The sequence below is a fragment of the Phoxinus phoxinus genome (genome assembly GCF_949152265.1).
Source record: "Phoxinus phoxinus genome assembly, chromosome: 14".
Classification (NCBI taxonomy): Eukaryota; Metazoa; Chordata; class Actinopteri; order Cypriniformes; family Leuciscidae; genus Phoxinus; species Phoxinus phoxinus.
This window is the reverse complement of record NC_136889.1, coordinates 18,087,094-18,104,770: the sequence shown is the minus strand read 5'-3', so window position 1 is coordinate 18,104,770 and position 17,677 is coordinate 18,087,094. Positions and strand designations below refer to the sequence as shown.

The following is a 17,677-nucleotide window of genomic DNA, read 5'->3' as shown; positions in this document are numbered from 1 at the left end:
TATGTAATGAGTCTATATAATATATTAGTTTCACCTTTTAAGTTGAATTACTGAAATGAATTCAGTGAAAAAGTTTCACCTGTATACCCACCTGAAAAACTTAAAGCTGTGTTTATTTCATAACTCTCATTATAGCCTATATTGCATTTATTTGTGCTGTTGTTTCGAATTTGTTTATTTGTTCTTATTTTATTAGTCTTTTTACTTATTTTTTTTTTAATGAAAGTAAGATTTTGCATTGAAGAAAAGTAGATGCCGTCAATTATAGTTCTTTGAAAGAAAATCAGAATCGGCAAAAATAGATCACGTTTACAAAAAAAAGGGGAAATCGTAATCGCCCATGAAATAAAAATTGCAATCGGTGCATCTCTAATAAATAGGCTGTCAAAAAACTTCTGAGAGAAGTTGGAGAACATTTGACAGTCATGAAACTTTCTCCAAATTATTTGTGCTTTCTTCTCGTGCTTCAAATACAAATACATTTTCACTTTTTCTTCCACTTTTTTTCTCTCTCAGATAAGAGTTACGTGAATGCAGACTATTACTGCTCGTCGTCAGACAGTGATGATGAGGTGATTGGCCAGTACCAGGAGGCTGTGTCTCGATCACAGGGTCTCCGGGGGGGCTCAGCGGTGACTAACTCACACCACCAGAAGGGCTATGGCTGGGACACACGGAAGAAATACTGCCCCCTAGCGGCAGAATATGATGGCTACAGCAGCGAGGCCTCAGCAGATGACGGTAAATTTACATTTCACACAATAAACGGCTTTCTCACTGCTATGGGATCTGTTGTGTCTGTGCTAGCTGAACCTCTGCTATTAATACTGACAGGAGGATCACTATCGAATAGCTTTATAAAGGTATGATAGACCACTGTGGATAAAATCAAATATTCTGTTGTTACACCAAGGGTGTAAAATGGAAAGCTGAATTGTGTTGATTTTAAGAATAATGGTATTTGTATACGCTACCATTCAAAAGTTTGGGGTCTTTAAGATTTTTTTTATGTCTTTGAAAGAAGTTACTTATGCTCATCAAGGTTGCATTTATTTTATCAAAAATACGGTAAAACAGGTATATTGTTAAACATTACTACAATTTTAAATACATGTTTTCTTTTTTAAATATATATTAAAATATAATTTATTCCTGGGATGGCAAAGCTGAATTTTCTGCTGCCATTACTCCAGTTTACAGTGTCACATGATCCTTCAGAAATCATTCTAATATACTGATTGGTACATAGCCTACTATATGTTGTTTTATTTTATTTTTCTCTCTATTTGCTCTGTTCCCGTTCCCTTTGTTACTCATTCACGTTCTAGTTTGTTGCTATGGTTATTCACTAATTATTAGATTCTGTTCACCTGTGTTCATCTAGTTCCCTTTGCTTGTTCCCTGTATTTAAGCCCTGAGTTTCCCTAGTTCATTTGTTCGTTATTGTTGATGTGTATGTATATACACAAACTGACTTCCGGTGGCGCAGCACTGCTTGCGACACGGGCACGGGAGAACAGGTGTATGTGGTTGTCTAAGTTGTCTAGGTTAAGTTCGTCAAATTCGTCAAGTCTATGTTAAGCGTGTTGAAGTGCTGCTGTGGTCTTGCTGAATAAGGAAGAAGTGAACAAGGAAGAGAAGTTACGATGGGAAAGAGAGTAACCGGAGTATGGCTGCTACTGCTGTTACTAATTACAACAACCTTTTGCACCCGCTTACAATATGATGTCACCACACTCGCCGAAGGAAATGAGCAGACGCCGCGGGAGTATGGCAGAGACTGGCTGTTGTCCTTGAGGAGGAAAGTAACACCAGAACCGGGCTTGTTAGACCATGTTCCGGAGGAGCTGTTACGACAGCGCGGAGGTAACCGGCCGCGGAAACGAGGGAGGAGGGGCGGCATTAAACTTCGCCTTCGCCGAAGGGGCACAAGGCCGCCGCTGCCGTCTATACTCTTTGGCAATGTTCGCTCCCTAAGGAATAAGATGGAGGAGTTGAGGCTTAATACAAACGCCTGTAATGAATATCGCGAATCATGCCTAATGATTTACACAGAGACCTGGTTACAAGAGGATTTTCCAGACTCATTGGTGCAGGTACGAGGCTTCTCATGTGTGCGTATGGACAGAAACAATGACTCGGGGAAGATGAGGGGGGGTGGGATCTGTGTTTATATTAATGACTCTTGGTGCAATAATTATACGATAAAATACAGGGTGTGTACTCCAGATCTTGAACTTATTTGCATGAGTTTGAGACCTTTTTATTTACCTAGAGACTATGGGAACATCTTCTTATGCTCTGTATATATCCCGCCCAGTGGGAACGCACCTAGAGCAGCTTCACGTGTAGCGGACTGTGTCCATCAGCAGCTAAAAGATAAACCAGATTCCCCTATATTTGTTCTCGGAGACTTCAACCATTGTAAACTGGAGCTATCTCTTCCTGGTTTCCAGCAATATGTTAAAAACAGCACACGTAAGAATAGGACGCTAGATAAATGTTATGGCAACATTAAAGATGCATATGCTGCCAGAATTAAACCCCCCCTCTCAAACTCGGATCATAACATCATCCATCTGATCCCTACCTTTAAGTGTGCCATTAAAAAAAGCAAACCCGTCTCAAAAACTGTCAGTGTGTGGCAGGAGGAGAGCAAGGAGACGTTGAGTGGATGTTTTCTGGCCACAGACTGGGATGTCTTTTATAAGGACAACGATATTGACAATATTGCGGAAACAATAACAGGGTATATCCATTTTTGTGTTGATACTGTTGTGCCGAAAAAGACGATCACTATATATCCTAACAATAAAGACTATATAACTCCTGAAATTAAACATCTGATTAGGAGGAAAAAACAAGCATTCCGGAATAATGATTTGATGGAACTAAGATCAATACAAAAAGACCTGAGGGGGAAACTGAAGAAGGCGCGAGAGGAACACAGCACACGAGTTCGGGAAGCTTTTTCAACGAATAACCCAAAAAAACTGTGGGACACGGTGAAAGAAATTACTAATATGAACTCAAGTCAGAAGGAATTAAATGTGGAGAATGATTTGGATAAGGCTAATGATCTTAACATCTTTTATAAACGTTTTGATTTGAATTGTGAAACAAATGTGACCTGCTGCAGAGAGTTGTCTATGTCAATACCATGTGACCCAATACAGGATAGAATAATAATTAAACCGAAAGATGTCACCGTAGTTTTTAAAAAGCTGAATAGGAATAAGGCTAGTGGACCTGATGGTATTTCATCTTTTATTTTGAAAACATTTTCGGATGAGCTAACTCCGGCTTGGTGCCCCTTATTTCAATTTTCTGTGGATACATGTACCATTCCCACCATCTGGAAGACATCAGTTGTCATTCCGTTGCCCAAAAAACCATGCCCACAGCAAAATGATGACTATAGACCAGTGGCGCTGACTTCTATAGTGATGAAGTCATTAGAACGTATAATGGTTGGTAAATTAAGGAGTGAGGTACAGCATCTCTTGGATCCGTACCAATTTGCTTATAATAATGGCAGGGGTACTGATGATGCTTTAATTACAACTGTACACTCCATTTTAAAGCACTTGGAAAAACCATCAGGTTATGTTCGTTTATTATTTATGGATTTTAGTTCTGCATTTAATTGTATTCTTCCGCAGACAATGTTAAGTAAACTATATCAGATGGAAGTGAACCCCTTCATTATCAAATGGTATGGTTCTTTCCTGACAGAAAGGAAGCAGCAGGTGAGAGTTAACTCCACTCTTTCTGATATGATTAGCATAAGTACAGGTGCCCCTCAGGGCTGTGTAAGCTCGCCCTTACTTTTTATAATATACACAAATGAATGCAGAAATATCGATAGGAATAATTATATTATTAAATTTTCAGATGATACGGTCATACTTAGTTTACTCTACAACAATTTAGACATTGGTATTTACACACAGGAGATAGAGGAGATGGTGAAGTGGTGCAATAAGCATAACTTGCTCCTTAATGTTAATAAAACCAAAGAAATGATTTTTGACCCTAGGTCTATAGGCGATCAAAGCCCTATTCTAATTGAAGGAGTACCAATTGAACAAGTAACAACATATAAATATTTAGGAATTCAATTAGATAAACATTTAAAGTGGTCACATCAAGTAGAGTACGTTTCCTCAAAAATATGTCAGCGTCTATATTTTTTAAGAAGACTAAGAGTTCATGGTGTTGACAAAGATATTATGCTATTGTTTTATAAGGCAGCTATTGAGTCTATTGTCCGATATGGTATTGTAGCTTGGTTTGGTAACCTGTCAGTTAAACTAAAAACACAGCTCCAAATACTGATTAAAAGGGCGGGAAAAATAATTGGACAAGTGCCACCAACTACTCTTAATGAGCTTTTTGAGGAGGCGGTGAGGAAACAGAGTTTAAAAATCACTAGTGATCCGAATCATGTCCTTTACAGTGAGTATGAGATGATGCCCTCGGGCAGAAGGTACAGGTTACCAAACTGCAGAATGAATAGGTTTAAATTTTCATTTGTACCACTCTCTATAAAAATATTGAATAACAACAAATAGGGTGTGTGGGTTAGCTGCAAGGAGATAAAGAGGCTACTGACCACAGCATGTGTTAATAGAAAGTGCTAGGAGTAGGATGTGGGGGGGGGGGGGGGGGGGGATGGATGGGGGTGGTGTGTAGGTAGATTATGGTAAATTATGTGTGGGTAAATCATGTTATGTGTTATGTATTTTTGTGTTGCATCTGTTATCTCGAATGCCCAAGATGAATTTCTCCGTCAGGAGACAATAAAGGCTAATCTAAATCTATATGTGTTTGTTTTGTTTATTATTAAAGATTACCTTGGTTTTACATTCCTGTGGTGTGTGTTGCTCTCCAACACCAACGCATTACAGAATAAATGAAGCGTAGCGTCAGTTCTGGCAGTTTACGTTAGTCAAGCTCGCATCAGCTGACTCTCACGTCTCCTACTGTATAGGAATATGACGCCTATCACTGTATACATATATAAGCTCCTTCAATATTATCAGCAGCTGTCACGTTTCTCAGGAGCTGTTTACCCTCCTCCATCCCCAGCTCCTCCTCTCGTCCCGTCAGGATTTGGCATTGATCCCCCTCGAATCAAAATAAATTCTCTAATTATGTTGTACTTTAAAATCTTGAATGAATGATATCTGCAATACATTTATGTTAGTTCTGTTTACCCTAAGGGGGGTTATTGCTGCTCTCCCTCCTCTTATCCATGCTAGGCTGCATGGATGTGCAGGGAGTTCTTGCCCAGAACAGAACCATAGTGCCAATCCAAACTGTATGCTAAGATCAGTGCCTCAAGGACCACATCCGTGGATTTCTCCATCGGGCGAGCCAAACTCATTTTCCTGATCTCTCCTTGTGCGCCTTCATGTATACCAGCTTAAACAAGTGCATATAGGCCCGCCTGCCCAGTGTTGGTCCTCGAGAAACTTCCGCAGAGTTTGTTGAGTGAGTGCTGGTAAACTGCGGGTCCCAGTACAGAGCGTATGCCAGAACCTACCATAGACAGAGAGCTCGAGCGAGCTGCAATTTACAAGCCAGATCCTGAAAGGAGGACCGAGCCAGCCATCGCCCCGGAGCCCAAGCCTCGCGAAAGCTGGTATCCATACGTGAGCTGGCTACATCGTCTGTCCCTCTGGGGTTGCTTGTGGAAGCTTTGATTTGGAAGAGGATAAATTCCTGTTTCTCCCATCCCCGCTGGTCCCGTCCAGCATGAAGTCTCCTGGGTCTCTGGAGTTCCCACCCAATTTTCCTCTCCCACTTCCTCTTCCAAAGTCAGCCAGTCTGTCAGCCCCGCCTCCGCTTGTTCACTTCAGCCCCTCGACTCCTCCTCTGACACCAATTCACTGTGCGGAGTCCTCAGTTCTCCAGCGTCGCCCAGGCAAGAGGATCCCCCATCTCCACCTCCAGCCACTGATCCTGTCACTCCACCTCGGTCCGTTGTCTTGTCGGTTCTGCCTTGGCTCCTCCCTCCCTCGACTCCACCAGATACCATCTTCCTTGCGGCACCACTGGGCTTCCTCATTCCTCCGGCTCCGCCTTAGTCAGACGTCTCCCTGTCTGCTCCATGGACTTACAAGCCGCCTACTGTGCTCCATCTCTCCACCCGTTCGCTACGTCTGGCTCCTCTTTCTCTACGGCTCCACCTCGGCCCTCAGTCCCACCAGCTCCACCTCGGCCCTCAGGCAGACTTGCTCCACCTCGGATGCTCATCGCTGTGGCTTCGCCTCGGCCTCCAGGACCATCTGCTTTATCCCTGTCAGCCAAGTCTCCACCATTGCTCCTCGCTCCATTGACTCTGCCATGAGCTGTTAAAAACAGTTGTGCTGCTTAATATATTTCTGGAAACTGTGATACTTTTTTTTCAGGATTCTTTGATGATTAGTAAATTAACAAGATTGTATAACATTATAAATGTCTCCACTGTCACTTTTGATCAGTTTATTGCATCCTTGCTGAATAAAAGTATTATTATCTTTTAAAAAATAAACAATATAGCCGCAAGCGACAATCTTCGGGGTCCAAAAACCAATGGTCCATTTGAATGAATAGCGATTCAATTGAAACATATCTTATGATGAGATTTTTGTAGCAAAGTCCCTCTTGAATCTCCACTAAAAGCTAGGGTTTGATCAAAATATATGTGGTGTATGTGTGGACTCATATTCAACTTGTAAATTTACTGTAGATGCATGGATAGGACTATGTCAAATGATTGTGAAGATTTGCAGCTCAAAGTTTTGAGAAGTTTGTACTGTCCACACAAGATCCAGGCATAATGGGCATACTGGGTCATATCAGACACATGAAGAATTGTATCTCCTAAACAGTTCAAAAGATCAAAATTCTTTTGATAACTTTTTGCCAGCTTTGTAGGCAGAGCAAATAGATTAAAACCCAAATAAAACCACCAGATGGCGCTGCTCAACTACAAATCCTCTGCTTAGGGATGTTTGACATCTGAGTGTTCTTTATTTGAAGAACACTCCGTACAGACACGGTAGAAAAATCTGAATGAAACCTGTTTTCAATAAAAATGACCGTGGGTTGTTCTTTCTCTGGCAGGAGTGATTCTTACAGAGAGCAAAGGGTTTAAGATCATGAGTATATCAGATATCAAGTGAATTTGGACATTTCAAGAAGAAAACATATGGGCATAATAAGCCAGAACATTTTTTTTCTCCTTGCTTAAGATGAAAGATGAGAGAACCGAATAAGAGAGTTCTTGGCTCTGTTTTGCTCCACACGGAACATGAGAAGATCAGATGTTATTCTGTGTTTCGGAGGAAGATGATTGTCTGATATTATATCAACGGATGATCAATGATCATTAGTAATAGAAATAATTAGGTTTTTTTTCGTACTTCCAATTGTCTATTCATTTGTCTTTATTCCATTCCGTGCCAAATTCCCTGCTGGAGTCATTGCAGATGCTCAGAGCAGGAAGATAATGGATGATGATGATGAGGAGAAAGAATGAAAATGTGTCAAAGGGAATCGCTTTCAGAAAGAAAAAAGCAGGAAGCTGGTGGATATCTCTCTCTGATTTCACCCTCTGCTCCTGTGAACTACTGCACAGAGAGACAGATCGAGCTGCACGCTTTTCTCTTGAGCTGTTTTCCTGGAGGCAGGAGAGGCTGTAGCCTCAGGCCATCTGTATAATACATGAGGCGCTAACACGCACACACACGCATTTACATATACACTCACACACTCATGTTGCTTGAATACTCACAAGTACATAAAAAACTCAAACCCATACTGTTTTGCACACATACTCACATTCTTACACTCATACATAACAAATGAGCAGAGTGTTTGTTGTTGGAACCAAAGAGGGTTATAATACTTGTGTGTGCATTAGCATTGCCATTCTGAGGAAGGAGCTTGTTCGGTCCATGACCCACAGATAATCAAGTTAACCAAGCTGTTACTGTCATGTTACTCAGTGATGTCCTCAATACTGAATATTATGGCATCTTTACTGACATTCAGATCAAACTGAATCATGAGAGATGTCTGACATGATAGTTGATCAAAACATCATAGAGATAGAGGGCACACTCTCTCATGCACATAGACAGACATTTTCTCTTGCTCTTGTTCATAGCCTGAGGTTAAAAATGCTGCAGTTTATGATCAAAGACGTCATTCAACATTGAGACATGGAAGACAAACAGACGTGCTCTTCCATCTTTGTAAACAGTGATGTTTTTTCCTCCATCCTCATTAAAAGTGAACTTAGATTCTAAGTTTTCATCTTCTGTTCCATACCTTGGTGCTTTTCCATTTTAGGATTCTGAAATTGAAATGAAATGTTATGATTTAAAAATAAGTAAGGAATATTCCAGATTCTTCACTCTTTTAGGTCACTAATCAAATAAGTACATTTGTAAAAATAATGATGAGTGACAAAGTGTGTTTGTTGATTGGCAACCCTTGCTAGTGTTTTGGAAGAATGAGTTGATTTGAGACACAAATTAAGTGTGTTGGTACTGGTAGTGCATTTTGAATGTGAAATTTACTGCTGTGCCAAGTTGAAAGTTGGTAAGGGTTAAGTATTTAAGTATTGAGAAAAATGTACAAAAAAGTAGGCTAATTGAAAAGTATTACGGTACATTAAATGAGAAATAATAAAAAATATCTCTGCAAACTAAAATGTATGAATTGAGGGAGCGTTTCGAGAAAGCGTATAACTAACTTGAAAATTCACAGCATCAGCAATGTCTGAGGTGTCTCTTCCAAATAGTCAGAACCACTTATCCCAGCCACACTGCTGTGTGTGTGTGTGTGTGTGTGTGTGTGTGTGTGTGTGTGTGTGTGTGTGTGTGTGTGTGTGTGTGTGTGTGTGTGTGTGTGTGTGTGTGTGTGTGTGTGTGTGTGTGTGTGTGTGTGTGTGTGTGTGTGTGTGTGTGTGTGTGTGTGTGTGTGTGTGCGTGTGTGTGTGTGTGTGCGTGTGTGTGTGTGTGTGTGTGTGTGTGTGTGTGTGTGTGAGAGAGAATGCACTATATTTATGAGATCGCTAAATCTTCCTGTCCTAGCCAGTAGCATGTTACTATGGCAACAGCCACTTGGTTCATTCTCTTTACAGAGCAGTTTATATTGTAGAGTATGCAGGTAAATCACAGCACGCTTTGCCATTTATTTCAATTTCAGATTCTCATAAAGCCACTAGCAGCATCAGTATATCCTCAAATGTCCTTGATTTTCTACATCTAAAATGAGAAACACCGATTTGTTTAATTGATCACATTCAGTGATATGTATCTCTTGAAGGACAACTGAATCAGTTATGAAGATGCGGGTGTAAGGAATATGTCTACACTGTGTGTAAAACCAAGTTTTGTCATTTTCTTAAGTTGAGCTAAAGGGGTTTCAAAGAACCACTCTTTTCTTAGACTTTACCAGGGTCCTTTGAATACCATAAACGCTGTATCATAAATTACAAGCCTAGGTCGTGATGTCTGCTGCTAAAGACACAAAGGCTTCAGTTTCGGTCTCATGTAGGAGTGACACATGAATTAGAGTTTCTGAGATCATTCTGCCATTGAGCATAAATCTAAACTTAATATAATGTCATATTGTCACTCCAACGCATGCACTTTCTAAGCAATTTCATGTCCTACACTTTAACTTTTTGATATTGTGCATTGAGATCATTGAGCTAAATAACACTAAATGCATCTCTTTCACTTTGCCCTACATCAGTAAACTGTATCCAGCGGATGAGGCGGACTCCGCCATTGGACGAGCTGCAGCCTCCGCCCTATCAGGATGAGGATGGGTCACCACGTATGTCGTGCACACCCTCTGACCTGGGCGATGCCAAATGCGACCTTTCCCATGGGAGCGAGAGCCCTAGACACAGCTATGGGAAATGTCCAAGCGAGGTCAGTGAAGCACAGGAAACAGAGAGTTTCCTTAACAAGGGCTATGAAGAAGATGTACCCAGCGACAGCACAGCTGTACTCAGCCCAGAGGTGAGTGTTTGAGCAAAGAAGTACCAAAACACTTACCTACAATAACACTGGTCTACAGCCAAAATGATTATGAAATATATGTAGATAAACTTTCTGATCAACTAATCAAGCGAATTCTAATTCACTGAGAACGAAAATTATGCTTAAAACTGTTGATTGGCTCTAGTTTTTAAGATATGCTATTAGGTCATTATATATGACCCTTGATTTGAATGGCGGAGGATATGTGAGTTATGAAGAAAAGGGATCTCAATTTAAACCCGAAATGATTCAAATACATATTTGACTGGATTTAATAAACCTATGAATGGGTTTGGACAGTACTTGCTTTTTAGGCAAAACAATGAATGATGCAATCTGAAGCTGGTATTGCATCATTCATGATATTATTGTATCATGTTATGCCAGAAGGCATGGATGATGCAATCTTAACAAACAAATTTCCCTATATCAGCTCTAGAAATCATACAGTGGTGTATTTCCCGTACAACGACTGTACTGTAAAGTGCTGGTCACACACTTGAAGATTTTAAGCCAGATTTTGGGCCTGATTTGCAACCCCAACGATCTGGGGCACGTGGCCCGATTCGAGGCTTCTTGCAACCGAGTTTGCTAACAAGTCCTCAATTATGTGGTGTCATTACGATTATTTTACTGCTCCCGATCGCGTTGGAGCCCGCACAATCCCAAATCGTAAATATCTAACGTGTTTTTGATTTTTGACTCTTCATCGGGCTGCCTCTGCGTGCAGTAGCCAATGAGAGCGAGCAAGCTTCACCAACCAGATGTTGCGTGCTTTTATAGCTGAAACTTGGCATCCACAAACATGCCATGAAAGTGGAGTATTAAGAAAGAAGATCACCCATGTTCTTTTTTTTCTCGTTTGTTTTTCTTCCCGTAAAACAAAACTCATGCCAATGTTCATTGGCACACCGACTCATTGAACTATCCTCATAACGATGGAACTTGCGACCATAATTGGCTAACATTGCTTTTGGGAAACACAAAACTCAGTTCCTGGAGGGCCAGAGCCCTACAGAGTTTAGTTTCAACCCTGCTCCAACACGCATACCTGTTGTTTTCAAATAAGCCTGAAGGACTCGATGAGCTGGATCAGGTGTGTTTACTTAGGGTTGAAGCTAAACTGTGCAGGTCTGTGGCCCTCCAGGAACTGAGTTTTATTTGTCAGTGTTTGATTTTGCAAAGGGACACATTTCTGTTTAGCCAAAGTGAGCAGAGATGCCTTTTTGAACAGTGCAGATAACTTCAAATTGAGGCCATCAGTGTTTGCAGACTATTGCTGGACAGTGAAAAGAGACACTCCATTTCTGTCTGGACCACTGTCGTCAAATACGATTGACAATTAGCATACAGTTAGGATTGGCGGAATGGTTCCGTTCTGGACTCCCAGCCTAGCATGGATAAGAGCAGGGAGAGCAGCAATAACCCCCCTTAGGGTAAACAGAACAGAACCAACATAAATGTATTGCAGTATATTTTAAAGTACAACATAATTCGAGAATTTATTCTGATTCGAGGGGAATCAGAATGCCAAATCCTGACTGGACGAGAGGAGGAGCTGGGGATGGAGGAGGGTAATCGGCTCCTGAGAAACGCGATAGCTGCTGATAATATTGAAGGATCTTATATATGTATGCAGTGATAGGCGTTGTATTGCTATAGGTAGACGTGGATCAGCTGAGAGTCAGCTGATGCGAGTAGACTAACGTGACCTGCCAGAACTGACGCTACGCTTGATTTAATGAATACAAGATAACAAGCCAAGAAGCACCTGAATAGGACTAAACTATGTACATAATCGTTTTTTTGCCTTTTGTTTCATAATAAATTTGATTTATATAACCTTTTTGCCGATGTTTAAAGTCTTACATAAACAGGAAAGATGACAGGTATCTAAACAATATGCATAAACTTAAAATATAATAACTTAAATATCTTGAAAACAGTAGCCAATCAGTTAATTGACATATTTAAATTCAGCACATCAAAATACATAATAAAAAGCACGTTTTATCTCTGAAGCAGACGAGAAAATTGTAGACCAGTGTAATCTGACCAGCCCCCTTTGTTTAAAAAGACATGTTGCTTCCTTGCTTATTCATTCAAAAACTGTTTTCCAGCAGAAAGCTCATTTTGATTGGTCTTTTTTAAAGTTGTTTTTTTAGGGCATTGCTGTCATGTGTGATTTGCTGAAGAATTTTCATGATTTCATTAACTGAACGTCACATGCATTCAAACACAGATGCATGCACAAACGCCTGCATAATTCATTATGTATGTGCTGTAGACACCTACGTAATAATTTATATGTTTACAGCAGTGTGATGCAGCAGTACTCATTGTTCAGTACTGAGCCACATTTTTATTCTAACTTTTGCTATATGAGTTATAGCAATGAAAATCTCATCTCACCCATCAATCATTGGAAATATCTTCGTCTATCAGCGAATATGTCCTTACTGTCTGTTCAGCCTGTTCTCACCCAAATGCGTCTCTATAGCACGCAGTGTGTTTATCGTGCAATTTATACGCGAAAATGAGTTTTTACGTGGATATGATACGCAGTTTTGCGCGTGCATATGATACGCACTTAATTTCGTGATATACACACGCACCCCACACCACTAATCCTACCCAAGCGTATAATACACACGCACCCTACCCCACCCTAAACCCAACCATGTGCTATCCATGCGTATACTATGCACGTAAAAACTCATTTTCGCGTATATATTACACGATAAACACACTGCGTGCTATATAGACGCATTTGGTGAGATCGGGTTGGTCTGTTTTATGGATTTAAAGCTGTTATATACAGTTGTGGTCAGAATTATTGGCATCCCTGATAAATATGATCAAAGATGGCTGTAAAAATTTTGCATTGTTTATCCTTTTTGATTTATCATTTAATAAAAAATTCTAAAATCTAACCTTTCATTGAAGTCAAAGAATTGGAAATGGGGAGAAATCACATTATGAAATAAATGATTTTCTCCAAAACACGTTGGCCATAATTTTTGGCCACCTTTTATTAAATACTTTTTGCAACCTCCTTTTGCCAAGATAACAGCTTCTCCTATAATGCCTGATGAGTTTGGAGAACACCTGACAAGAGATCGCAGACCATTTCTCCATACAGAATCTCTCCAGATTCCCAGATCCATGTTGGTGCTGCTTCTTTTCAGTTCAGCCCACTCATTTTCTATAGGGTTCAGGTCAGGGGACTGGGATGGTCATGGCAGAAGCTTAATTTTGTGCTCAGTGACACATTTTTGTGTTGATTTTTACATTTGTTTTGTCTTTTGGATCGATGGAAGATCCAAACACGGCCCATTATAATATTTCTAGCAGACGCAGTCAGGTTTTGATTTTTTATCTGTTGGTATTTGGTAGAATCCATGATGCCATGTATCTGAACAAGATGTCCAGGACCTCCAGCTAAAGGCCCACAACATTAAAGATCCAGCAGTATATTTAACCTTGGGCATGGAGTACTTTTTATCCCTGTTTGCTTCAAACCCATCTGTTTTTTTGTTCTTGTTTAGTTTCATATGAACATAAAATCTGGTCCCTTTTGAAGTTTTAGTTGTGTCTGACAACTGAATATGCTGGAGTTTGTTTACAGATGAGTGAGAAGGAATATTTTGCTTTCTGACCCCAAGAAGACTCAACTAATCTCTGCAATTCTCCATCTGTTATCCTCGGAGAGTCTTTGGCCACTCAAACTTTCACACGTCCTCTTCCAGGCAGATTTGTATCATCTTTAGTTGATTTGAAACTTCTTAGTTATTGACCTAATGGTGAAAATGGACATTTTCAACGCTTTAGCTATTTCCTTGCAGCCTCTTTCTATTTTGTGAAGCTTAATCGTGCACCACATCAAGCCTCAGATGGTAATTGTTCCTCCCTCTAAATATCTGGGTTTTTCTATCATTCATCTCTTTAGGATCTGTCAGCACGTGGATCAGTGGCTCAGCTTCCAAAAGGTTATGACCCTGAGCCTCTCGCTCAATACGGAACTCTCGACGTCATCTTCAACCATGATTCGTCTGACCAGCGTCTGTCCGTCACGATAACAGCACTGACGGACATTCCTTCTCTCAAACGCACGGGTAACATCTCCTGGCAGGTGCATCTAGTGCTGCTGCCCACCAAAAAGCAGAGGGCAAAAACCATCATCCAGCGTGGCCCCTGCCCCGTCTTTACAGAGACATTTCACTTCAGCCACATTGAGTCGGAGATGATCGGGAACTATGCCGTCCGGTTCCGCTTGTACAGCGTCCGCAGGATGAAGAAGGAGAAGGCTCTCGGAGAGAAGGTGTTCTACCTCACCAAACTCAACCTGCAGGGCAAGATGTCAGTCCCCATCATACTGGACCCCTGCTGCAACATACCTGTGAGTGTGATAAAACATTATGTACTAAAGTCATGTACAAAAACACTTCTTTCTATCCTTTTCACAAGATGTAAAATAAATATTTTATGTCCCCAGAGTGTGTATGTGAAGTTTTAGTTCAAAATACTCCACATATATTTTTATATAGCATGTTAAAATTGTCACTTTTTAAGGGTGAGCAAAAACACACCGTTTTTGTGTGTGTGTCCCTTTAAATGCAAATGTTACATCTCCCTTTGCTTTGAACTTTTGAGCATCGTAACTTTGCAGATGTTGTTTATGCTCAAACAGGAACATTACACACTAACTAAAGTTAGAAAAGTGAAATCATAATCAAGCACCTCTTTAATAAAATAATATATATATCATAATGATATTTTATATAAATATCAAAAAGATATTTTTTTATAAAATTTGCAAGATCTTAATTTTGTCAGTAACTTTTTTTTCTTTAAAAAAAATGAATACATTGATAATATTAAGAAATGTTTCTTGAGCATCAAATCATAGAATGATTTCTGAAGGCACTGAAGACTGGAGTAATGATGCTGAAATTTCACAGGAACACATTTTATTATAAAGGATATTAAAAGTTCAAAGATATCAGATAATAACGATGCTCAAAAGTTCAAAGCAAAGGGAGATGTATCATTTGCATTTAAAGGGACACACACAAAAACTGTGTGATTTTGCTCACCCTTAAAAAGTGACAATAGAAAACAAATAGAAAACAATTATTTTTTACAATATTAATGTTTTACTGTATTTTTGATCAAATAAATGCAGCCTTGATTAGCATAAACGGCTTCTTTGAAAAACATTGACAAATCTTAAATGTATATTGAAACAAATAATAAAATAATAGGTAACACTGCAATAAGGTCAACATTAGTTAAAACAGTAACTAACATAAACTAACAAATTAACAATATATTCTTATAGTATTTATTAACCTCTGTTAATGTTAATAAAAAAAATGTCACGGTGCATTAACTATGATAACAGATGCAACATTTGATCTAATATTATAATGCTAACAAATCTATATATTCTGTAAAAACTTTGTAAATGTTAAACTAAAATGATTTGTGACCCAGGGCAGTGACTCTCAGGCGAGCGTGTCAGACGTGTCGTGCAGTGAGACGGCCTCGTCGTTCCCGTCTGCCGGTCAGGGGGCGGCTCCAGAGATCCTGCTGGGGCTTGTGTACAACGCCACTACAGGACGACTCTCTGTGGAGGTCATCAAAGGAAGCCACTTTAAAAACCTGACGGCAAATAAACCTCCCAGTGAGTCCAAGAGCTGCTCAACATGATTGCTTTAGATAGCCGTTCCAGAGCACTTCACCAACAAATGTGTCTTTGTATTTCCTGTATCACATTATATAAGGATTTCAGGATCAAAACGTGTCACCTCTCACCTTTGACCCCAAAGGTGCCCGTAACCGTATGTTCCCTCTTTCTTTCTCGCTCTGTAATTTTCTGTCATATCACCCTTCTGATAAACGCTGCCCTAAATGACCTCCTAACCTTCCCAAAGCTTCCATCACACTTCAGTCAAAGAGTGCAATATAAGAGCTTTATGCCTTCAAAAAGCACTCATAACTCCATGTCATTAGACGATATTCAGCCCATAGATTCAGACAGCGTTATGAAATGGTGATGAAGGCTGCATGTCTCTCTTATGCATTGACCCTTAACCTGAAGTGATGCTGTGTGCTTTATGAACACGTCACATCTGACCTAATGTCATTGAGCCTTCAAACCTTTTTACCTGCTCTTTTCCTCCTGCTGTTGTTGATATTCTCTCTCTTTCTCCCTGATGACTGCCGATCCCCTCTCGCTGTCACTCCTCTCCTGTTGTCAGACGGTTTGTTCTGTTGTCTAAAGCACTTGATAGGTGGGCAGGTGTACATAATCCGAGGTGAGTTTTCTGTGGCTACCTTTATCAGCATCGGACGTTGTTCATCCATCTTTCTTTTGTATCGCGACCTCGTTTCATCATCGATCCTTGGTGTTAGACTGGCGAATACTTCTACATGGATGCTGAAGGTTTGATCTGTGGAAAATTTGAGCGCAAATTAATGTCAAATTCCATACAGAATGAAGATTTAGAAAACATGTGAAACATGTCATCCATTTAGTCTTCATCCATGGAGAAGGTTCAAACGCTTTTTTTTTTTTTAGACCATGTTATGTTGGATGGTACAGTATGTTATTATTTTCGCTGTCTCGTGATGTTTGCATGCGTCCCCTAACCTTATGTCTTTTTTTTATGTCTGTTTTTTTTTAAACGCATTTACTATATCATTTGCTTGAATCATTTGAATCGTTCCCGTCATGTGACTTGTAGTTCTAGTCCAAGATGCCAGAGAGATGTAGAGGTCACATGTAGCCATGTGAGTGGTTCTTTTATGTCTGCAGACAGTGGGAAATTTTAGGGCTTTTACTGTTACACTGTTAAGATATTAAAGGGGTCATGAACTGGCTTTTTGTTGTCTGAGGTCAACTTATGATGTTCGCTTCGTTTTTACATTCAAAAACATCAAAACTAATAAGTAATAGGCTTTTCTACCCTGGTTTTGAGCCTAGCTCCTGAAACGCAAGGTTTTTATGGGCGTGCCGCATTGAAGCCTTGGAAGTAAACGCCCACTGCTATGATTGGATAACAGTTTTGCATATTATAATGCATTTCATGTAATGCGCGAATCGGTGGGCGGGGCTAAACAGGCAGTGTTGAAGTAGCCGTCGATCTTCTTCTGCGGAGGCGGTGTTTGATAACCTTTGACGTCATAGATCCCCACTTTGAAAAACCTGTCGTTCACTGTGCCTGGTGTCAATAAAATATATTTATTGGACTAACAACTAAGTTTTCAGTTCTTATGGTATGATGACCTCATATGTCAAAAGCTCAAGGAAAATTAGATTTCTCAGTTCATCACCCCTTTAATTAAATACACTTTGGCCACACTTTATTTTAAGGTGTCATTGTTACAGTGTAATTTTATATTTAAGTACTGAGCAATATTTAGCAACTACATGTACTTACTATAGGGTTAGGGTATAGGATTAGGATTTGGTTGAGGGTTATAGTTGCATGTAATAATGCATAATTTACTGTTATTACTACGGTAAGTACATGTAGCATACAGTATGTAACAAGGACACCGTAAAATGAAGTGTTACCAAACACTTTTTTTTATTTTGATCTAGATCTGTTTGTTATGATCTC

The 17,677-nt window shown here is 39.9% G+C and overlaps 1 protein-coding gene across 7 annotated transcripts in view; it reads left to right on the top strand.

Moving 5' to 3' along the window:
• syt14a (synaptotagmin XIVa) overlaps positions 1–17,677 on the top strand; it is a gene marked incomplete at its 5' end in the record, with an annotated part of 45,082 nt that overhangs the window by 22,782 nt on the left and 4,623 nt on the right. For 4 of the 7 annotated variants that reach the window (XM_079635205.1, XM_079635206.1, XM_079635207.1 and 1 more), the window contains 4 exons: positions 517–741; positions 9,757–10,028; positions 13,999–14,448; positions 15,546–15,735. In XM_079635205.1, coding sequence (XP_079491331.1) covers positions 517–741; positions 9,757–10,028; positions 13,999–14,448; positions 15,546–15,735 — 1,137 coding nt within the window. The remainder of the gene's footprint in view (positions 1–516; positions 742–9,756; positions 10,029–13,998; positions 14,449–15,545; positions 15,736–17,677) is intronic. The other 3 variants (XM_079635208.1, XM_079635209.1, XM_079635204.1) reach the window with 1 other exon arrangement.